Source organism: Gymnoscopelus microlampas (genome assembly GCF_963454915.1).
Source record: "Gymnoscopelus microlampas genome assembly, chromosome: 13".
Lineage (NCBI taxonomy): Eukaryota > Metazoa > Chordata > Actinopteri > Myctophiformes > Myctophidae > Gymnoscopelus > Gymnoscopelus microlampas.
Window position 1 is genome coordinate 21,613,904 of NC_139950.1, and position 24,324 is coordinate 21,638,227.

The 24,324-nt window shown below is 42.0% G+C and overlaps 1 protein-coding gene across 1 annotated transcript in view; it reads left to right on the forward strand.

Moving 5' to 3' along the window:
- Positions 1-432: 432 nt before the first annotated feature.
- stk32c (serine/threonine kinase 32C) overlaps positions 433-24,324 on the forward strand; it is a 93,139-nt gene continuing 69,247 nt past the window's right edge. Inside the window, exon 1 of the mRNA XM_084075356.1 lies at positions 433-949. Coding sequence (XP_083931482.1) covers positions 847-949 — 103 coding nt within the window. The 5' untranslated portion in view covers positions 433-846. The remainder of the gene's footprint in view (positions 950-24,324) is intronic.

Genomic DNA, 24,324 nt, shown 5'->3' on the forward strand with positions numbered 1-24,324 from the left:
CCAGCAGGTATTCCTAAACGTAACCTCAATAAAACTATGCCTAAACCTAACCTTATTCCTAAACGTAACCTCAGCAAAACCATGCCTAAGCCTAAATGTATTTCTAAACTTAACCTCAGTAAAATTATGCCTAAACTCTAAATGTATTCCTAATCCTCAGTAAAACAAATACAAGAACCTGGGCAAGCGGTCCACGGGAAAAAGAAATGGGGGTGAGCGTGTTTTGGGGCGAGTCTTCCGGTTACCGGCCAGGGACATAAAGCGTTAAAAGCCCTTTCCTCTCAATGAGCAGCAGGCACCACCCACCCATCTTCTAATGAGATTCCTAATGTCTAAATCCACTGAGGTAATACGGACCACAGCCCCACTTCCTCTAGTAGTAGCCGAGTACAGTGGGCGGTTGAAAAGCTGCAGACAGTGTGTGTGTATGATATGATATGATCGTGTGATCCTGGGCTCTCCTCTGGTCTTGGATCTTGACATGCACGACAGTGTGAGTCTCTGGCAAACAACTGTCACACTCAGCTCCGACCGCTCCGACAACATAAGTCACTTGGTTGGCTGGTTATTACGGAAGAAGAGAAATCACCACCGAGTGTCTTTCTACCTCTCTCTCTCTCTCTCTCCCCCGATCTCTCTTTATCTAAAAACAGCTTTTTGTTATCCCCAAAAATATCCGGTAGTTGGTGTAACATTACGGGTTCTTCTCGCGTCGTACGGTGCGTAAAATGAGAGGAGAATAATTGACAACGCGATGTATCTGATCAACGTTTGATCAACGTGTCCATCCAGTCCAGCCACACAGAACACACCGCTGTAGTTTTTTTCCTTCCAAGGGGAAAAGGAATGCAATCTGAGCTCGCATCGATGTTTCAATGGAGCAAGTGGAAGAAGAGGATGGGCTCGAACAGTTCTTCAAAGAGACCCGTGTTCGACGAGAAGGAAGATGGTAAGTAAATACTATAAATTATAGGCAAATGGAGATGTTTGATGCGCAGATTGATCACGCGATGACCAAAATCACAACATTATGACTTCAACTGTTTTGTGAGTTGCAGTGGTGGAAAAAGTACTCACATTTTTTTACTTAAGTAAAAGTAGCAATATTGCAATATAGGAATACCCCGTTACAAGTAAAAGTCTGGAATTAAAACTGTACTTGAGTAAAAGTACAAAAGTATTGGTATCAAAATGTACCAAAAGTAAAAGTACTCATTAGTCATTATGCAAAATGTCTATTTCAAGTTTTCAACAACGAAAACAAAAATATATATTTTTTAAATAGCAGGGCTGGAGTGGCTAATGTATGTTTTGTAATAATAATCAACATCTATTAAGTAACTTGTAACTAAAGTTTTCAAATAATTGTAGTGGAGTAATGAGTACAATATTTGCTCCCGAGATGTAGTGCAGTAGAAGTAGAAAAATACCTCAAAACTATACTATAGTACAGTACTTGAGTAAATGTACTTAGTTACTATCCACCACTGCGCAGTGATCACCACAGAATGACCATTTCCACAACATTATGACTTCCACTGTCTGAGTTGTACAAGTTCATATAAGCGAGAGAATGGAGCAAATAATGACTAGCTGTTCTGACCAGGGGAGTTCAGGCTGATGGCTGAATAAACCATTAGCCTCACAGCTTGTTATGTCTAGGCAGAGCTCGGGGGTGTGGCGCTCAACTTTCTACTGAATAGACACTCTGCAACGTTTTTTCAGGCCAAGGACCCCTTAGCTCAGTGGTTCTCAAACCTTTTCATGTCAAGGACCCCCAAATTGACACTTGTCAGCCCGCGGACCCCCATTTGAAAAAATATGCCAGATATGATCCACATATGAGAAGATTTTTATGGCTCTAGCAGTGATTCTCAACCATTTTAATTCCAAGGACCCCCAGTTTGACATGCATTAGGCTACGGACCCCCCATTTAATAACATTTCTATCTCTGGGACCCCAATTTATATTGTAAAATCAATGTTAATTTAACATGTTAATTTAACTCTGAGAGTGTACAAATGGAACCATGGTTCCATTTGTACACTCTCAGAGTTACAGACCCATAAGGGTCCATTTGGTTAACTATCCATCATTTGGGAAACCCTGGGAAAAACACACACACACACACACACACACACACACACACACACACACACACACACACACACACACACACACACACACACACACGTAGAATGCAGTGATTTCAGCCATATTACAGATATTAATAGAACAAATAGCGGGGAGCACAGACATGGAGAATGCATGGATGATTGCTTGAGCTCTTTAATATGTGCCATTGAAGACATTGAGTTGCCTAATTGCATAATTAAGGAAAGATTAGTGCCATGCAGGGCAGTAATAATTCATTCATTGATAGCTATCATTGTATGGGAAATAATCCTATTGTAGGCTATACGAAATATTCTTGGCACTGATTCAAAATGTTCTTTAAGGGTGGTGTAAGTGATTATTGTTTTGTTTTTAATTACAATGAGTGTAATAGCTCTATTCTCTTAACAACCATAGAGAGTGTTCGGTAACAGGGGTCTTCCCGGATCTCCAGCTCTTTAATAAGCAGAAAACACATGTTCTGGTCAGGATATCAATTTCATCCAACCAGGAGAGAAAACTCATACAGGATACCGGATAGACAAAATTGGAACTGGAACACACGCTAATAAATGGTATTTGTGGAGTTCTCTCTGATTAAATATATAATATCATTATTGGTGACCCACCTGAAAATGTATTTTCGATTTATTGGAGAGACAGGGAGACTTCCTGTTACTGATACTGAACAAAAACTTTATAGCAATGATTACAATCAGAATATAGAGCTTTAACTTTTTAACAATAAGCGTATTGTTTTGTTAAAACAAAACGCTTACAGCACCTTATCTAGGTAAAATTACTTCTTTCTCAAGTTTCTTGAGTTATTTTAAATGACAGATGATGACACTTACAGACATCAGTGAATGAGGTCAGCTCACAGCAGAGTTGTGATCTATTGTGTGTGTGTGTGTGTGTGTGTGTGTGTGTGTGTGTGTGTGTGTGTGTGTGTGTGTGTGTGTGTGTGTGTGTGTGTGTGTGTGTGTGTGTGTGTGTGTGTGTGTGTGTGAGAGTCAGTGAGTGAGTGCACTATGTGTCCATATGTCAATGCCTAGGCTACTGTATGTAGCACACATGCGTAGGCCAACATCTATTGACAAGGGTGACCTATTTAGGCAGTTTATGGATGTCTTGACGTCTAAACAAAGTGTCCTGCAGCGCAACTAATTATTCCTGATACATTCTGGGGGGGGGGGGACAGCAGCAAGGAGTTGCCTCTCAGGTTTTATGCAGTCTGCTTTTATCCTCCTAGCAGTCATTATCAGAAGGAAAGCTTAGTAGCCAGGGAGTGAGTGCATTCAGGCACAGAGATGCTCTAGGCGAGGCCTTCTGGTTTCTTACCACTTGTACTGATTAATGGAGAAACCTTGAACCATGGGGCTGAATTGCTCAAGGCTGAGATGGCTTATTTCTATCCTATACCCATGCTGAGTGAGAAGAAGGCGGCCATATCATCTTCATTATGTTTCTCCTTTATGTCTATTTTCAGGGTAATTTTCATAACCTCATATCAGAGATACGATGCAAGTGCCACTTGTGCATGATCTGTGAGAGTCGGCGAGACCCTAATAATCAGCCTAAACTTGTCTGCATCTCTCTTTCCCTGCCTTGCCAAGAGTTGATGCATTTGATCATCATTATCATTATGGTCCAGGACTCGTCCTTATGACCACCATTATAACAGTTTGGTGCATATATTAATGGTGGCCATCATGTTCTTGGGTGCAAGCCAAGGTGTCATTTGATTGAGTTGCTCTATCATTATTGTAACTAAGGCAGCACAGAACTGCAGTCCTATAGTAAAGAATGCAGTGATATAATAAAGTGTATAATAAAATAAGGTGCAAAGTAGTTGGGGGGGATATATGACTCACACAGACTTTTCAATGTTCAGGTAATTTTCTCTTCGCGGGTCACACTGAACACCTTGCAGCTGTTACACTAGCTTTAGTGCTCTCTTGCTGTGTAAGGGAGCCTCTTCTTCTCATAGCCGCTGCATATTTTTGAAGCGCTGCTCCAGCGGTGATAACAGAAGCTCGGCACACTATTGTGTACTGCATTGTGGATGCTGAGCCTGTTTGTTGCAGACTGTTGATGGCTCTCGCCTGACAGGTCTCTAGGAAATAGTATCTCTTTGGCTTCTTGGAAAACAGCATATGGCCTACATTAGGCAGTAATATTAGAGCAGCATTTGGCCCGAAAGGCTGCAAACACAATCAAGTGGTCAGGTCAGTGTCCATGCATGGCTGCCAAAAGGTTTCTTTGTAGCAGATTGTACGATTAGCAGAAAAGGCCAGGGAATTGATTCACGGGCACATCCTTCCTGTGCATCAGCAGCATGCTGCTTTTTCCAACAACACTCTTAACCACTAATGCCCTTTTTATACTTAGTATTGCATAGAAATAGCTGATCTACAAGCTCACAATGCTGCATAATATATCGCTATTGTTGAAATAATTCAATTCTATTGTATTTTTGATGCAGGTTGAAAGTGGTTAACATTGTCCAGGGAGGCGAATTAGCGGTAGCTACGAGTTGAATTCAAAGAACACATAGATTCTTATTCTATTTTGTATCTTACTCTACTACTTTACCAGGAGGTAACTAGACATTGTGTGAGGGATTTGCAGGTGAATTTTGGAAACTGCCAACCATTGTGGCCTGGATGAAAGGCTTCATGATGACACCCATGATGATGGTGTTGTTGTTGTTGAATGCAATGATGTAATGACTATGACTGTGGCAGCGGGACGCATCCAGAACCATGCCACCTCACATGAGCTTTACTCGACCACAACCATGTCAACACATTGGATGCAGACCTATAGGTATATAGCCTAACTATGGGCCAAGCCCTGAAGACAAATGGAGCACTCTTTTCTTTTACCAGACCTCCTCTGAACTTGAAACGGCAAGAGCACATTTCAGAGTGAATCACCACAGTGTTGTGGCCAGTGCAGAATTGAAAAATGCCAGTGTCTTAATTGAGCGTGCTCATGCAGCATACATTGGTTACCTCATATTTTACAGACAAAGCATTGGTTGTCTGTGTGCCTGTGTCTGTTCGTTGGCATGCTTGCTGTCATGCACTTTGCATGCTCAAGCACTTGTACATGCGAATGCCTGCAAGGTAATGCTAAGTATCGTACTGTAGGGATGCTGAGAGCAGATTTGGTCAAGGATAAAGACAGACACAGAGGGAGATGGCTGAATGCACAAACGGAATACAGAGTCCCTCACTTTCTTTCATCTTTGCTCTTGGCTCTCAATTTCTTTCCCTCCCTGTATTCAACTGAGCTCTACGTCTGCCTGCAGCTACTGGCTTCCATCTGCTGAGGACTACCATAAGCACCCATACAAGTAATGCAATATGTGGGTGATAATATCGTGGTCATAGTGCCGTGTCATCTGATCCCTGAGGGAGGTTGCAGTTTAAGTTCTGGAGCACTATCATAGAGTGTTTTGCTCTTCTCAAATGTACAATTTCTCATGTAAACCAATTTGGAATTATTTATAGTTCATATATATTATCTAACTATATAAATGGCGACCAACTTCCGCACCCTCGGTGTCCACACCCCACAGCTCTGTTATCGACTAAACAACGCACCGCCAGACCACATGTCGCCAACTGACTCGCCACGCCGGCCGCGCTGAATTTACGCCTCGCGTAGGGGACATCTCACTGCTCAATACACCTTTTCCACCGCGCAACATAATTAATTCTACTCACCAAATGTCGGACAAAACGGAAGGGGAGGCAGCTTCGTACCGTTTACCGTGCGCACGACCTCATCACCACAACTGCACGCAGCCGCTGCGGGGTTTTTTTCCTTTTTTTCCAAACTTTTTTTTTGGTCACCATTTTCTCCAGGCACCATTTCTGGTGTAACGTCGGGTGTTTCTTTTCACCAGCCAATCACCTTTCACGTTGCCACGTCCGTTGCCACGTCGCGCTGACGTACGCTAAACAAGCGCTGCCGTGCGCACAATGCAAACGAGCCCAAAGGCGCGCCAAAATCAGCCGACCATTGCTTAGACACAAAGTCAGACCTGGCAACGCAGCCTACGCCAATCATGTGTGAGAGATCTACAAGCTATGGGCCAGAGACGCCACCGTATCTTAGCAACAACTACAGCGCTCACTCTCATTGGTCGTGTCACGCTAAGAGCAGTCTCCAGACAATGGCATCGCAGACAGCTTGCTGTTACTGCTGTAGCCATCACAGGCAGTTGCAGCACGACGGACAGGGCGCTGTGATAGCTGCCATGTCGCTAACGCTAACCTGGTTGTCATGCCTGCAGCGGCTGTGCAATCACTTTGTCAACAATGCACGTTCGTGTGGTGAATGTCTATATTGCTGCTCAGTTCGTCCATTGTAGATGGTGTATGTTTGTGTGTGTCTTCTGGAGAACTATGTCGCTCCACAGCAACTACAGTAACTAACGTAATGGCAGGACCGCCCCGTGCAACAGATGTTAGGCTGCATTATGGTCATGTAGTCATTTCAGATAATTTCGCTCCGATTACAGCAGTGTTTATCAACCCTTTCACGCCGCCCCCCCCCCCCCCGTACTTGATCTGGGACCCCCCCATTCTGTTTGACTCCGTTCCACAAGTAAATATTGTGAAAATAGCCGATCTACAAGCTCGAAACGCCTCACGTTCAGAGGCTTTGTAAGCTTGGAGATCGGCTATTTTCTACATGATTGCCTCTTTCTTACATTCTTTGCCAATGTGGCCCATGTTTTCATAGCATAGTTTATTGACTACTTCTGTTGCAGAAATGGCCATTTCCTTTACTTTCGGTTTTTTATTGTCTCCGCCAGGCCGAAAGGCATGGCGCAACACTATGTTTCACCCCCTGTCCGTCCGTCTGTGATAGCTAATCTCTCACATCGTTGACTTGATCGCAGCAAAATAACAGCCCGATGTGGAGAGTCAGTGAGAGCTGGATAAACGACGTAAAATGTGTCAAAAGGAGTCTGTACGGCTGTCGATAAATGAACACATGACGTTGGTGGGAGAGCAGATATTGTGTCTTTTGGACAAACAGCAGCGTGGTGCTGATGTTTGTTGTGTGAAGCAGCTTAATGTCAGAGTGTTTGTGTTGGAGCGCCTCAGTGCGGCTGCAGAGTTCATGTGCAACCTCTTCCAGAGAGACACAGAGACACTAGAAACTCTGCTGGGTAAAAAAAACACTGCTGGGCATTGACTTTCCTATGGACATTGATCTACACACTGCAGGTATATCTGCTACACACACAACATCAAACTACACACTGCAGGTATGATGCAGCGTTTGCATTACAGCCAGCATGCCAGCGTAGTTCCCATATGGTTTCAAGGTGGGCTAAACCATATGGACCCCATGTCAGCAATGTCAGCGGCATCCACTTCAGTCCCAACTGCGATGCCCATGCAGGCTATAAGTAGCTTCTACCTGGCCCTTAGGTGGGCCCCAACTAGCCATGTTTATGTGGGACCAAGGCGGGTCCTAACTGGGTTTGCCCATGCAGGCTTTAACTGGGTTCTACCTGGGCCCTAGGTGTACCCTAACCAACCACAGTGCAGTGCCCATCGCTCCAATTGTTGTGACGTCAGGGCTCTCAATACTGCACATTGGTGGAGGAGGAGGGGCCGCAGGGCGACCGCACACATCGCTCAACCAATCGTAGCCCACGGATGTTTCCTCTGTGGATTTACAATCTGCCCCTCTATGCCACATATCATCCGCACTACAGGGTCTTCACTGACCGAGCCACGGCCCCACTGACCCTCATGACGCTACGCCACTTAAACGTGCGGCAGCATGCGCTGGGTTGGCAGGTTTGCACAGCCTGCGCCAGAAACAAGCAACCACCTTCATGAAAAAAAAAAAAAACCCGAAATGGTCCGCAATGTTCCAGGGGTGTCCCCGCGCGTCCCAACACTCCACAGGGGGTCAGTGGACCATCAGGGGGTCCGCGGACCCCCTGTGGACCCCCTGAAACATAACAAATATTATTTCTTCAAATTTTTTCCTTTTTCAAAAAAAAATTTCCACAGTTTCACTCCGGCGATTTGGGTCCCCCAATATACACACGGCTGGGCCCCGTGCGCGGCTGGGGTTGAGGGGGGCGTAGCCCCCCGAAACTCTAGTTTAATATATGATGCAATTTGATTTTTTTTCCAACCAATGACATAACAACTGCAGTCTCTCAAAAATATTATTTCTTTTTAAATGTATTTACTTTTGGTTGAATTTTGAATTATAAATCATTTTGCAGTCAGTTGGCGTCAAATTTTTTGGAACAAATCCCTTTAGCTGCTCTGTGTACTCGTGTAGAGTACAGCCCCTCTGAAAGGCAAGTGACACTCTCTGGAATACACTTTTAGTCTGCCTCTCCAATCCGTGTAACCTTGTTTGCTTCTGGTAATGCTGAGAAGATGACAGTTGTAGCAGTGCTTGTGTCAGAGCAAAGGTGTCATCAAGGAGATCAACTCAGCTGGGTGCTGAGATGAAAACAGAGAGGAAAGGTCGCTTGCTTGCTTGTGTCTGTGACTGTGTGTGTGTACACGTGCTTGTGCATGTGTGTTATTCTGTTTGTGTGTGGTTATATGTGTATGTCATAGGCTTGGGCGGTATCAAGGTAGTACAGTATAGGATATTTAGAAATCCCAAAGTATGATTTCCAGATTCACTTTTGGAATCGTGAACATTTTGCCACATATAACCTAACTTGATCTTCAGAAGACTTTTCTTCTGAAGAATTATTTTATAACCGCATAATTTTGCTCAACTGCCATTCTGTCACCACCACTCACATTCTGCATATGAGTACTTTTACTTTTTGTATATTTTGGTGCCAATACTTTTGTACTTCTACTCAAGTAAAATATTGAATACAGAACTTTAACTTGTGACAGAATATTTCTACATTTTGGTACTACTACATTTACTCGAGTGCTTCTTCCACCACTGATTTTTATAACACAAATACCATCATACGTATAGCAGCCTATCAGGGTGAAATGTCAGGAAGGTATGAAAAAGGAGATGCTGCCCAAGCCTAGTGCGCTGCCCCTTGCTGGGAGGAAGGATTAGGACACATGGAATGCAACTGATGTGGGCCCAGAAGGTTGTCATAAGCCCAGTGTGGATGCTCTCACACCTGCTTACTCTTTCATTTTTTTGTGGCAGTATATTTTATGTCCTTCCTCCTTCTCTCAGGGACGGAACAGACTGTGCTTCACTGTCTGTCATAAACCCTTACATTACAAGTCATCGTTTGGGTTTCATAACAGACGCATGCAGTGAATCAGACACTGCACTCTCAGTAGAAGTATAATTTCAATTTGTGTTTGGCAACACAGTAAACTTACTCCTCAACATAGAACACGTGTGTGTGTGCGTGTGTGTGTGCGTGTGCGTGTGCGTGTGCGTGTGCGTGTGTGTGTGTGTGTGTGTGTGTGTGTGTGTGTGTGTGTGTGTGTGTGTGTGTGCGTATAGTATATACATTATATAAATAAATGTAAACCTTGCACAAGTGTAGCTTAATGAAGCGCTGGATGTAGTTGGATGTCATATGTGTGATAGCTACTTGGCAGAGGGACAAGAAAACCCCCGCTTAGCCAATTCCCTTGGGAAACCCGTGTGAAACTGTAAGCACGATCACAGTGAGCTGAGAAACAGATCAAGACGGGTGAAAGGGAAAGAATGAAGATGTACGTTGATCCCAGATAATTGAATCAACAGGAGCCATTTCACAAATTCCACATATAAACTCTAGGTAATATTGTAAATGTATGTAAATGCTAGTTGTAAATTCCCTGATTAATACCCATATGAGTGTGATGTGTACTGTATTTGTGTGTTGCATGCATGCAAAGTACATGTGTGTGCATGTGAGTGTTCAAAGTGAAGTCCTCAGAGACAGTGAGAGAACCTCATCCTGTCATTTTTCTCCAGCCGGCTGAAACCACTTAAAAATAATAATATATATATATATATATATATATATATATATATTTGTGTGTGTGTGTGTTTGTGTGCGTGCATGCATGTATAACCTCCCTTTATATTTTCCTACATAATGGAAATATGTTCATTATGGTAACTTATTAGAGCCTGCTTCATACTGCATTCATGCATTTCGATGTTTGATAGGATCATTTCTGTGTCAGTCCTTTATAGTGCACAGGCTTAGATCTTGATATCAAGAAAATAAGATGTAGATATTTCAGTGTGTTCTGTGCACGGGTCCCTGGCATGGAAGCATCTTTTTGAGAATTGTATTGTAGGCAGGCTGGCAAGGTGAAGAGTTTACATGTCCGTATGAATGAAGATGGAGAAGATGGAGAGAAGAGCACAAGCTCTTATGATGTGTTTTGAAGTGGATGAAGTTGGAGAAGATGGACAAAATCCACCCACAACTACTAACACATACAAGCTAATGATGCTGAAGGAGAATCATTTCTTTGGTGTAATTAACAACATCCAATCTCAAAACTCTGAAATGGTTATAAATGGATGGTTTGTGATGGATGAACTGCATTCAAAATTCCTGTGTTGTGCTCTTTTATGTTGATATGCCACTGAAATGCAGCGATGCTACATGGTGAAAAATTAGTGTCCTCACAAACAAAAAGTGTCTGTGTCAAACCGTGCAATCAGTACAATCAGTACAATGTACTTTTACTTTTGATCCTTAATACATTTTAACACCAGATGCTTTTCTTAAGTACATATGAAGTGAGCTACTTTAACACTTTAAACCAAGTGATTTTCTTAGGGATGACTTACGGATGACTCGCCAAACATTACATTTACGCGCTTTTGGGTTCCTGTAGCAGTGTCTTGACTGCAAATGCAGTAGGTGTTCATTTGGGATCCTGAGTGAGTCATTAACATTCCTCCATTGTATCATTATGTCTATCACAATGTCTATCACAGTGGATATGTTACATTTTATTCTTATCTGTTAATGGTTGATCAACCATTAAGCTTCAGGTTAGAGTCGTCCTGTACAACCAACCATCTAATAAAAAATCTTTACATTAAATTTTACATTGGAAATGAAATATGTTCCAGCGGCCACAAGAAAGCTCCACTGGGGCCAGATTTGGCCCGCGGGCCACCAGTTGAATATCACTGTGCTAGGCCAGTGGTTCTCAGGCCGCGACACCCAAAACAATCATATTTGAGCTGGGTACCCCCCACCCTGACAAGCACATGGAATTGTAGGGGTTGAGGCATTACATTTAGTTTGACTCAGTTCCACAGATAACAATATTGTGAAAATAGCAGAGCTACAAGCTCACAACGGCCCGTAACGCGAGGCGTTGAGAGCTTGTAGATAGGCTATATTCACAATTTTTGCCTCTCTCTTATATTAGTTGACAATTTAGCCAATGTTTGACCAGTTTTTATAGTAGGCTAGTTTGTTGATTCATTTTGATGCAGTAATTGTCTTTCTTTCTTGTCTTTTTCTCTCTTTTTTTTAATTGTCACTTCACTGTCATCTGGGGACCCCCCTGGGGGTCCCGACCCACAAGTTGAGAACCACTGCGCTAGGCTATCAGAGCCCCATTTTTATTATTATATACTATACTATACTGTGTGTATATATATATGGTACATTCTTCCACCTGACCTTCACTTACATTTATTATTGGCCTACTGCTGCTTATTGTCGCTGTTACTCCATTGCTTTTTTCCTTTGACATTCACTGGCATAATGTTCTTATTTGCCTTTGCTTCTGCTGTATTGCTTTGTTCATTTAACTTGTACAGCACGTTGGTCAACCACGGCTGTTTTAAATGTTATTTATAACTACACATGGCTCTCTACACAGGGCTCTCTCGTACAATAGATCAATGAGACTTCTCCGGTATGAATAAAGATTAAGTTTGATTTGGTGTGAACTAGGGCAATGCCCATTGGTAACACACGCCCCTCGGTTATGCAATACCCGTTGTATCCGATCAACTCCCTGGTGAGAAGTCGGTTAGATCAGCGGTTCTCCAAAAATATCTATATAAATCCACAAATCCCCATATATGGAGATTCCATAATACTGACTTCATAGACTGGCTCCCTGGTAGTATCATAGGATCCTCACTGAGTATTCGGTCTCTATAAAGGCATGGAATCTGTGTGTAGCACTGAGGACCCGAGTTGGGCGATCAAAGTTGTGGAGTGTGGAGACACTGATGTTCCTTTTATATTATATAATTTATAACCACTGAAAGTCTTGGTAGTTGGTACACAGTTTACAGATGAAAGGTTTTTCTCCAGTGTGAATACGCTGATGCATCTTCAGAATATGTAACCGACTGAAACTCTTGTCACACTGTTTCTCCAGTGTGGAATACGCTGGTGTCTCCTCAGCCTACCTAATTTGTTTTAAACTCTTATCACACTGTTTATAGTAGAAAGGTCTTTCTCCAGTGTGGACATGCTGGTGTGTCCTCAGGTTACTTAACACACTGATAACTTTTGTCATGCTGTTTACAGTGGAAAGGTTTTTCTCCAGTGTGGATACGCTGGTGCTTCTCCAGGGCATCAAAGTGACTGAAACGCTTCTCACATTGTTTACAATAGAAAGGCTTTTCTCCAGCTGTGGACACGCTGGTGTCTGTTCAGGTGACCTGACTGATAGAAACTCTTGTTACATTGCTTGCAGTGGAAAGGTTTTGCTCCATTGTGGACAGGACACGCTGTTGTGTGTTCAGGAAACTTAATTTGTACTTGAAAACTCTTCTCACACTGGTTACAGATGTGGGGTTTCTCTCCTGTGTAAGTCAGATGATGTGTCTGGTTGAGTTAAAGTCTCAGTCTGTTGGTGATAGTAAGATCTTTGTTGGTTGGTCTGTGTCTCCTTGTCTCTGACATTGAGATGAATTGGACGCCTAAAGGCATTTTCACGCCTTATAAAACTGGTGTAGATGCTGCACCGTGGCGGATTTGAACCGTTTCCATTGAAGCAGTCCAAGCACTGAGATATTTCAAGTCCTCGACTTTTTGTTGTTGTTCATATTTATTCACAAAAACAATGAGAAAACGGCTTTTGATCAACACTTTGTGACAAACATTACTGTCAACAAGGAACTACTAAGGAATGGTTACTAAGTCCCTCTGGGATTTTCTTACAGTGTTGGGAGATTTGGATCAAAATACAAGTTGCTGCCTGCAACCATGTTTATTACTGTTTGACATGATGAGATCCTTAAGCATTGAGGTCACTCGACTCGTGTTGGCAGTTCAGCCTGCGGTGGCAATTTATTTATGCTGATTGGTCAGTTGCTTTGTAATCCCGAGGGACCACAGAGCTATCCAATCAGCACAAGCTTATCACCCTCTCGGTTCTTCTACCATTCCACTCACCCATGGCAAATAAAGGATGGGTATGTGACAACTACTTATGAGTTGCCCATTTATATTATACTTAATAGGCTATTTAAAGTAGTTGATAACATCCCATTATTATTAGTTGACTATAATGTATTTAATCCGAGATAAATCGTGTCACAATGGAAGGTTTGAACGTTTTCCAGTGACATGATGTGAATTCACTTTCATTTTATTATGGCCAGCCTAAGATTGAATATTGTCTTCTAGAGGTTATTCGTATCTCTAAAAGAATTAGGTCAAAGGAAAGGTGACTTTGTTCACCACACCAGTGCAGAAGACAGGACAGGATGGGCGTCATTTGGCCTGGCCCTTTGATGTCTGAATATCATATACCACCCGCCACCACACTACCTCTGGTACAACTGAGCTCATTTGCAGTGCCAGAGGGCTCGTCACACTTGCTGTGTGGTGGCACGTGCCCGGACACACGCACGTCGCACGCATTCACTCACACGCACGCACGCATTCTTGACTCTCATTCTTGAAATACCCACTGAATGGCCTGTGCTATGTGACACCATCAAAGCTGACAGTGGCTCCACCCTTCAAGCTGCCCATTGGTCCCCCAGGGAGCGCACAGCAAACCATCCACCTCCACTACTCGGATCATAGGGGTGTAAAAATACAGCAGCCTCATGCAGGTGGCCAAAGGTTTCAGTTGTTTTGATTAAATGGCTAGTCTGGCAGCCAGAAGTTGGTAATCATGTTGGTGTTTTCAGTTGGGCCAAATTAAAGTGCATACCCAAAAAGCAAACCCATATGTTGTTGCTGTCGGGCAGAAACCTTGTCGTGTCGTGTGTCCAAAACCGTTACTTTTAATGAAATAGAAAAAAGGACCTGTGTTCCAATGGATGTAGTTATAGTCACAAGCTCTTTAGTCTTGTTAATACTTTTCATTGGTTCAGTATCTATAAAACTCATAGACAGACACACTTAACCACTTTCTCTCTTCAATACTTTTCTGAAATAGCAAAAATAGCTGATTTACAAGCTCACAACGCGTCGTCACATCACGAGTCTCGACTCATTGTAAGCTTATAGATCGGCTATTTTCACTACTTTTGCACGGCACTCTTGCTCAACGAAGTAGGGCATCAATTTAAAAAAATATTAATAGTTGAAATATGGAGATGGAGATACAAGGTTTCTGCCTGACAATGACGATATACAACAGGAGGGCTTGTCCTAAATACTTGCGAGGGCTAATAGAAGTCAGGTGTATCTGGGCCAGAACACAAAGTGTCCTACCGTTGCCCCAAAACAGAGCTACTGAGGAGAGATAACTAGGCCACTGCATCCATTTCCTCACTCTTAAAATACATCTTAAAAATTTGGTATCACACACAACCACATTTAATTATCTATCTGCTTTAACCACTTTCAACCTGGCGTCCCTATTTTGGCGATGTCATTATAGGTGAAAGTTTTCAGAATATTTCCAAAACGGCGTAAACAGCTGATCCACAAGCTCAACGTGTCGTGATGTGAGTTATATTCACTATTTTTGAAATAGGGCTTGTTGTGTGGTTACGTAAGTGCCTTTTCACTGCAAGCAGTTTACCATGGCATGCTTCATCACTTCCTCCTGTCACTCTTCTGAAACCCTTTCCTCCCACCACCTCTGCCCTGCTCCACTCAATATAGCTCCTTGATGCATCACTCTGTGGCCTGTCGAAAGGTTAATGTGGCACTTTAACCCTGGAGCAAGATCTATTTCTCTACCAGAATGTGTCAACGCCCTGTGGTGTGTGGATCCAGCGGGAGGAAGGGTGTATGCAGGGACACAGAGAAGCAATGATGGTGATGGGCCAGTGGTGACGATAATGATCAAGCCCTTCCATAACATTACCTTCAGTGGTGTTGTAGCAGTTGGCCTGGTTTCATAGGGCTTCTTCCCTGAGGTGGTCATAATGACCCTATAGGCTAGGATGTCCAGTGAACCCATTGCTGTTTTTACAGGCGTAATTTAACACTGATATTGGCCAGACACGATGCAGGCAAGACAATCTCTCTTTGTGTCTGGCCGGTGGGATAATAGAACATGGACAGTTTAGTATACCACGAATACCATGAATCACATTGAATTAATTAGGTCAGCCCATTCTGTGCACATGTACAGTATGTATATTTTTTACCCAGCAATTATTTTTCATGGGTGAGGGGAGTGATAAAAGGGAATGCAAGGGGGTGATAAAGTTGATTAATATTATTATTGATCGATAAACAAACACTGATTGGCCAACTGCTCAAGCCATATATTTCCTAGGGATCATATGGCATCTGTTATCAGCGCAGCTAGATTGTCCATGTTGAACTGAATCTCCCTGCGTAAGGAACTCTGATATGTCAAACATACATGACACGTGGCCGCCTGACACGGTTGCTGTGGATGGTTTGGTAGAATTCATGGCTGAGGAGACACCGGCCGCAAAGGAATCAAAACAAAGAGCGGAAAACAGACCTTAAATAGTTCACAAAATGGTGAGGCACATGAGCCAACACTGGACTATGACAAAATGGTTGGAATTGGGAATCACTGTGGGACTATATATACACCCATTTTGTTTATTGGAGTTTGTTTACACTAATCTGTCAGCAGTGTTTAGCGGCTTCGCTGACCAAGGAATTAAAATGTTTTAATGAAAGTTTGCATGTTTATGCAAACTTTTTATGTTTGGCTGTTGAATTCATGGGATCTCAAGCGTTGCATTTGAACTGGTGAATCTTTAAATATTTAATAATGCAATGCATTCCCTCATATTGAAAAACTATTATGCTGGCCGCCAAAGCAGGGTTTCTGGTGAAAACAATAAATGATAGCATGCATATGATGCCTGAACTCGGTTAGATAAGAAGACAGTATACATGGTCTAGTAGATGCTGTGGCAGCGTTGCGACACGGCACAAACACAGCACAACAACATACACACACATTGCCATGGTAACCTCAGAAGTTTTCAGTGTTTTTTGGACGCTATAGTGTGCACAACGTTATGTGAGGGTCCCCCATGCTGTGGTGCAGTATTATCTTCTGGAGTGTGTTCCCTCTCGCTTCCTGTGCACGCTCTCAGCATCTTGACAACCTGACAGTTGCCTATGGCGACCTATAGTGCCATCGTCGTGTAGAGGTCCAATTTAACCATCTCCCTTTCCCTACTCAGCAGTGCAGCTCCTTGTTTGTGAAGATTATACTATAAAGTTTGTGCAGTTTCATGCCTTACTGAAATTTACAGCTGATGTTTGAATGCATATGCCCAGACACGTGAATGTCATTGTCATGGATAAATCAGTATCAATTCAGTCGATTTAGTTTGTGCTGCATACTTGAATAAAGCTGGCAAACTGTGTGTGTATTGCTGTTAGTCATATGGACTGCTGACAATGCACAACGCTCTGCCAGCAGTCATTTGGCACCGGCATTGAAGGCAAAACTTTTAATAGTTGGCTTCTTGAAAAAGCTAGGCAGTACCATATGATTTAATTTATAAGGGTACCTTAAAGAAATGTTACAGACTCTGTTTTTTAATCTGACAGAGTGCTAAGCTAATAAATCTGGCTGATAGAGGGAAGAGGGGGAGGATGAGCAAAAACGGCATGGATTGCTCATGGGTTGAGAGAAGACTTAATTGCAAAGTGTGTGAAAAGGTAATAGTGTAAAATGAAGAGAGGCAGATGTGTGGTTATCTCTGAGAGGGTGACCTACACACATGATTAGACATGGGGAAACATGATTACCAGCCCGATTTCCCTGTCCATTTGAGTCTCAGAATCAACTTTAATGTCTTATAACATGATTACCGGTGTAGAAGAGTGGGTGAAATTCTTTTTTCCCCTCAACATTGCAGTTACAGGACGATTTAGTATGAGGAAAGAGAGAATAGAGAAGAAAGGAACACAGAACAAGTCAAATAACAGGAAGGCACAGTCAAATCAAATACACAAAGTCAAATATACAAAAAGTGCACAATTAAAAAATGATCAGTGGATAGATGGCACTACGGAAGGCAGAAATGCTTCTTGTGCAAACTTATGGAAAACAGATCCTGTCTGAGGAATATAATCATTCAGGATGCAGATGCTAAAATAATTGGCCTGACGGCGCAGGTAAGAAGAAAAATCAATTGTTTCCATTGACCGATGCTGAGATACCCAATAAAAGTTTTGTGATGGATGCACACATCTCTGATCTGTGCCCTCTATTGATCTTCTTACAAACACCAGCAGTTCAAGCGCAGTCTGATGTGATTGGCAACTCTAGTAACTGGGTAGCAGGGAAGAAAGGATATGAATCACATGCCTCACTGGTTGTTTTCAAATGTCATTTGTCGCTTTTGGGTAGAAACCTGTCCAAAAGCGTTACTTTTCAGGAAATGAAAAAAGAATAACCTGTGTTCCAATGCATGCAGTGTAGTTATTATTTACACACAAGCTCTTGGTAATACTTTTCATTGGTTCATTATGTATAAAACACACTTAAATTCCTGTGGGCGTGCAGAAAGAGCAGATATACAAGTTCACAAGGTGTTGTGATGCAATGCATTGTGAGCTTGTAGAACAGATATTTTAGCTACACAATTGTCTCCCTGTGGGCCGCACCTGGGCCGTGGGCCCCCTATTGGGATCCATGCATTCAGAAGAATATGAAGGGCCCTGTAGCGCTCATGAGTATTCATGAGTTTCTATTTAGTGAGCCTTCAATTAAGCTGTGTTAGACGTTCAGTGCTTCTACTGTACATACACCCCAGCTCCCACATTGTGCCATCTCCACAATGTTCTGAAAACCTAGGGATCTGTTTTGATCCACGGTTTATTATTCGATAAGCACACCAAGTCAGTTCAGTCGTGTACGTGTATACACTTTTATCTCGTTTTCCCTTGACTATTCATGCACTGTGTTCTTGCTTATGTCAAGAAGCTGTTCATCCTGAATTCCACAGTAGAATTACAAAGTAAGTCTTCCCTGTGAATGTAAACTCCCATCTCCCATCTCCCCAGTCCTGGCTTCATTTAAGTAAACACGTTGGTCATATACAGTCTTTTAATTTCAACCTAGATTAGCATACCAATTTTGGACAAAAGATTTTTAAAATTGTAAAATAATTCTTCAAGAGCAGATCTACAAGTTCACAATGTGTTGTGATGCATTGGGAGCTTGTAGATCAGCTATTTTGGATATTTTTTAAATCAGACTTAATTGTTTAATGTACATTAGTGTTTTGTTTTCTTTCCTTTTTTATTGAACTACTTGCAGCGACGGTAGGTCTTCATTTGTCACATTCAACTCTGGACCGTGTTATTGACATGCAAATCTTATAGTCCTTAAAAGGATCCCTGGCTAATATGCAAAATATGCCTTAATACATTATAATTGCCCTCTATAATTAAAATTAACAACACCTTAAATATTCTATTTATTTATAAGATAAATAAATAGAGGGACAACGCCCGGCGCAAGTTGATGTCATTTGTTCGTGTGTGGTCCAATCCTATGGAATGTATGGAATGCATGTGCTAATAAAATGTATTTAAAATATAGTTTTGATGCTCATAGTAACCGTAGGAAGTATTACGTTTTTTTTCTTTATTAAGACATGCTAATAACATTCCTTAGGGCTGGACCACACGTGGACAAATGTCATCATCAACTTGCGACGGGAGTTGTCCCGCTTGAGTAAAAGATGAACTATTTACATAAATATAACATAAATAAAATATTTAAGGTATTTTTAATTTTTTATATTAGTTATAGAGGCCAATTAGAATGTATTAAGGTGTATTTGCCTCATTAGCCAGGGATCCTTTTAAATCTACATGGAGTAATCCGAAGACCGGCCGAGCCTTTGAGGCTGCATAATCGTTTGTTTACATAACTGGTTTATATCCTTATTTATATGAGATGTCGCCTTACTGGAGGCTGGTTAGTTAGCTTCAGAAGACCAGAGCAAAGACTTGGACTTGGCTGCTTATGTGTGAGACGGACAGAGCCACTGCATCTTCAGCACTTTGGAGCTGAGTCAGGCACGTGCAGAGCATCCTCCCTCTGGTACTAATCACAAGTTCAAAAGAACATGTGAGCTTTCCCCCCCCACTGCCACCTAGTAATCTTGTAATGAGAGTCTCATCAATAGAGATCAAAGAAGATCCATGCAAGGCCAGGCTCAGGATGGTTCACGAGCATCGCTTTGGCCCAGAGCCCTCATGAAACAAAATGGTGGTGGTGGTGGTCACTTGCAAAATTGTCTCAGGTCTACAGAGAGTGATGTGTAGCGCAGTCTTCAGAGAGCCCAGTGTTTTCCAGTAGTATGTCTTCAACTACAGCCCATCATGGCATACTACTGAATACAATGAAATATTCAACAGTCATGTGGGAGAAACCGCTTGCTGTAAAGCAAAGGGCTTTTCTTTTTATTGGCCAGTCTTTGCTATGATCCTAGTTTCACCAGATCGAATGTCACACATGTGTATCGGGTGTCACATAACTCTCCTAATGTCATCATTAAAGATGCAGAAATGACACTGTGTATGCTTTTGTAAGGCTCTCTGTTCTTCAGATTCAATGTTATGCCACCAGCCACAGCCCACCAAACCCACAAAACCCACCAAGCATGCTGCATACTTGGCATATATATACTATTTAATGAAATGGTATCCTGACATCAATATCTGAAATAAACTGTCTTGTGTAATAATTGATAAACATAAGGGAATTCAATATTCAAAAAAGAAGACTACAGGCAGAGATCAGTAAAAAAAAGTCTTATAGTTAAGCTGTTTTATATCAACAACTTAAATCTTTAATAGATTTCAGCTGTATTCTACTTCTACTTTGATATGATAAATTATTCATAGAAAACACAATTTGTCAATATCTGCGCTGATATGGTTATTCTTCTGTATGTTGGGCCTCATGCCAGCTTTTCCAATTAAACTCACTAAGGTGAAATTCTCTGTGCAAAACTATAATCCTTCAAGCCTTTGTGCTGTGCAGAATATAATAAAGGGTGTTTTTGAGCTATAATACACTGGTTTAAATATAATATAGAGAATATTATATCAAGTGCCTAATATTTAAGAGAAATGCTGTTTCTGGCTAGTGTGGGATTCCTTCACATGAGGCAGGATACAGTTCAAACTAGAAAAAGTGCTCTTCGGAGCACAAGTCTCCGCCAGGTCAGGTAGATTATTCTGGCCTCCTGGTGGCGCTATAATAGGCCAATGTGAAATGGGTGCCATTTCTTCTTAGGCCTTGCACGACAATCGGACTCTGCATTCATGATGTGAGGCATTTTGTTCCAAAAATGTGGTTTGCTAAATTAGACCTGCTGGTGGCGCTATAACATGCCAATATGAAAAGTGTGGCATCTCTTCCTCGGCCTAGTGGGAATGTGTGTGTAAAATTTCACGGAAATGGCACACTGCGTTCATGATTTGAGGAATTTTGTTCAAAAGGGATCCATCCTGCAAACTTTGGAAGCCAATGTTAGCCAAGTAGGATGGAATATGAAATATCGGACAAATCCATCATGATCACATGACTATAGAGATACTGTGTACCGATGCGTGATTTTTGGACAGAATCTGAAGGAGTAAGGGCAAAAAATGTGTTTTTACAAAACTCAGCCTCCTGGTGGCGCTCTAAAAGGCATATGTGAAAAATGCAGGGCAAAGATTTTTCCTTGGCCTCTAGGGAGTGTGCGTGCAAAGTTTGACGCAGATCGGTGCAGTTATAGCTAAAAACGTGAATTGGCCTGTTATAGCGCCACCATGAGGCTGATGTGAACGTTTTCAAGTGGCATTTCTTCCTGGGCCAAGTGGGAATGTCTGTGGAAAATTTCACTGAAATCGCATGCTGCGTGCATGATTTGAGGCATTTTGTTCCAAATGAACCAATCCTGCATACTTTGGAAGACAATTTTAGCCAATCAGGATGGAATATGGAAAATCAGACAGATCCGTGTTGATCACATGGCTATAGAGATACTGTGTACAGATTTGCGTGTTTTTTGGACAAAATCTGTAGGAGTAATAGCAAAAAAATTGTTTTGCAAAGGTCGGCCTCATGGTGGCGCTATGACAGGCTAATCTGAAAAATGTGGGGCAGAGGTTCTGCTGTGGCATCCAGGGAGTGTGTGTGTGCAGTTTCACAGCGACAGGGCCAACGGTGGCAGAGATTAGCTGTTAACAGACAGAAGGACGGACACACACACACACACGGACGGACGGACGGACGGACGGACGGACGGACGGACGGACGGAGGGTAAAACATACTCTCTCGCCATGCCTTTCGGCCTGGCGGAGACAATGATAAAGCACTATTATTACTTAGTAAAGGCTACCATAATGATCACTTCCACTCATGGACCTGAGTTCTGCTAACTATGGTTGTAGATTTTGGAGCCATCACCTATACACATAATTTGTATACCATACCCATGAGCGTTTTAGTTTAGTAATCAGGCATGACATTGATTTGATTGTAGTCAAAACTATAGTATTGTTTGTTTCTGATGTTTGTGTTTGGTATATCTGACATCCTTGAAACATTGTCTCACAAAGACATTCCTTTACTATTACTACAGACATAAAGTTAAGTGTATTTGCACATTATGTCTGTTTGATCCAGATAAAAGCAGCTGCAGACATATTGAGAGAGTGTATTATTGAGACCTGTATGAAGTATCACCAGATGCAGTATAATATACAGAAGACAGAGCCAGCACCCTATCAGTTTAGGATGTGAAAACTTGAAACGCTACATATGGTGACACCAACGACTATTATTACAATGTTCTCTTTCATTTTAATGACATGGGCTCCGCTCATTTGAATGCAAGGCTCCCTATTTAATAGGACGATCAGTCAGAAGCTCGTAGACAAATAAGAAATGAAATAAGTTAACAAGTAGCTGGAATGTTTAATGTTCGTATCCGGCTGGTGGCAGGTGCCTCTGGAACACTCTGCGTGGCAAACAGTCTCCCACTGCTCTGTAGTTTTAGGTTGTATTGCATATCAAATGTTCTCCACAGACATTACTGTCTGGTATTGAGTTGCCCCCCGCCCTCTCCTTTAGCCCATTCAATCTGGGAACGCATCTCTGTCATTTTAGATGTCTTTGGCTATTCAAAAATAGCAGATATACAAGCTCATAGCGCGGCACTCTGTGCTGCGCTATAGTTAACATTTTTGCAAATCTTTGTACATTATTTTTTAAAGCGAACATTTGTAACTCAAACATTGCTTCTGGAGGTCCCTGGAACAAAATCTTTTGAGATGGGGTGTAAATCCTAACATTTTTTTGAAAAAAACTATGTTGCTATATCAGTGGTTCTCGAAACTTTTCTCGAAAATATATATATATTCAAAGATTTGCACAAATGTTGATTTTTCAAAAATAGCAGATCTACAAGCTTGTAGTGTGTCACACGGTGCCGCGCTATGAGCTTGTACTTCTGCTATTTTTTGCAGAATAGCTAAAGTATAAAATGATGGTGATTTTATGGCTAAAATCTAAAATGACACAGATGCGTTCCCGGATTGAATGGGTTAGGATAGCACTTTGGCTCCTCCACAGTGCTGAAACCATCCCATCCCAGGTCAATACATCCCTTTCAAATAGCAGTGCGACAGTATCACCAGCCTAGTATATTGATTATGACATGAGTCTCTCCCCCATTTAGGTACAGTGTGGCCTCTTTGGGGAGCCCAGAGAAAAGTAAGCATGAAGCATGAGATGTCTCAATGATGGCCCTTGACTTACAAAGGAATGTATCAGTGCTCGGCTGATCTATAGTCCTTGGTGGTATTGCAATTAACACTACTGAAGGCTGTTTAATTCATTTCCTTGAGAACTACATTAATATTATTTTAGAGGGGTTTCTTTGCAATTGTTTGAGATTTTTGATCATAATTCTAGCAGTAGTATTAGTTCAATAACTCTTAAATTAATAGGATAAGTAACAGGACATCTTGTTTCTTTTTCTTTTTATGTTTTAGGGTTCTTGGTTTTGTCCAATTTTGTCTGATCCTTACCAAATCTGCGCTGCTACCACAGTTTAGTAGTGTCTGCACTATGAATAGGAATATCTGTACTATGAATACCTTAACCTAGTTGTTGGCTGTAGTAGTCATCCCAAACGAGACATGATGCTGCTTTAATTACACAAAGTCAGAACGTCTGAGCGCCAAGCATCTGTTAGCGGTTAATCACGATGCCAGAGCAATCTAAACCTCAGGTCCTTGTATTGCCAGTTGAACATTTCGGCAGCATCTGTGTTCTTGACACCCCTCCCCCTCCACACCCAACACTCTGCCGGGAGCAAAGACTGGGATGGTGATTAATACGGAACGTCTCATGAAAATTACATCATCTTAGTATTCATAATTAATGGCAAAATATTACTAAAGAAGCTTTACTACCGAGGAGAAATTTACACATGCTCATACATTTACACTTATTTTCAGATTTCACGTGTCCTCCCTCTCTGTGTAGGTCCCACATGTCCGTCCCAGTCCTCTAGGCTGTCGCCCATGCATGTCCTTTCAACACGGTAGATTCCTGATCCCTGAAGGATTATGACATTGTCTTTAAATCTCTAACGCCTGAGCTACAGCTGTTTGTTTGTCTATCTGCAGTGGTGGAAAGTAACCAAGTGTACATTTACTGTAAAAAAATACTTATTTTCTATCAATTACACACCCCAAGCCTTGAATTCATGGGGATTTATTTGTTTTTGTTGCATTCCTAAGCCAATAATTAGATGACCGGTGGAAAACATTCTCCATTGAGTCTCCGACCTTAGGAATGTGACA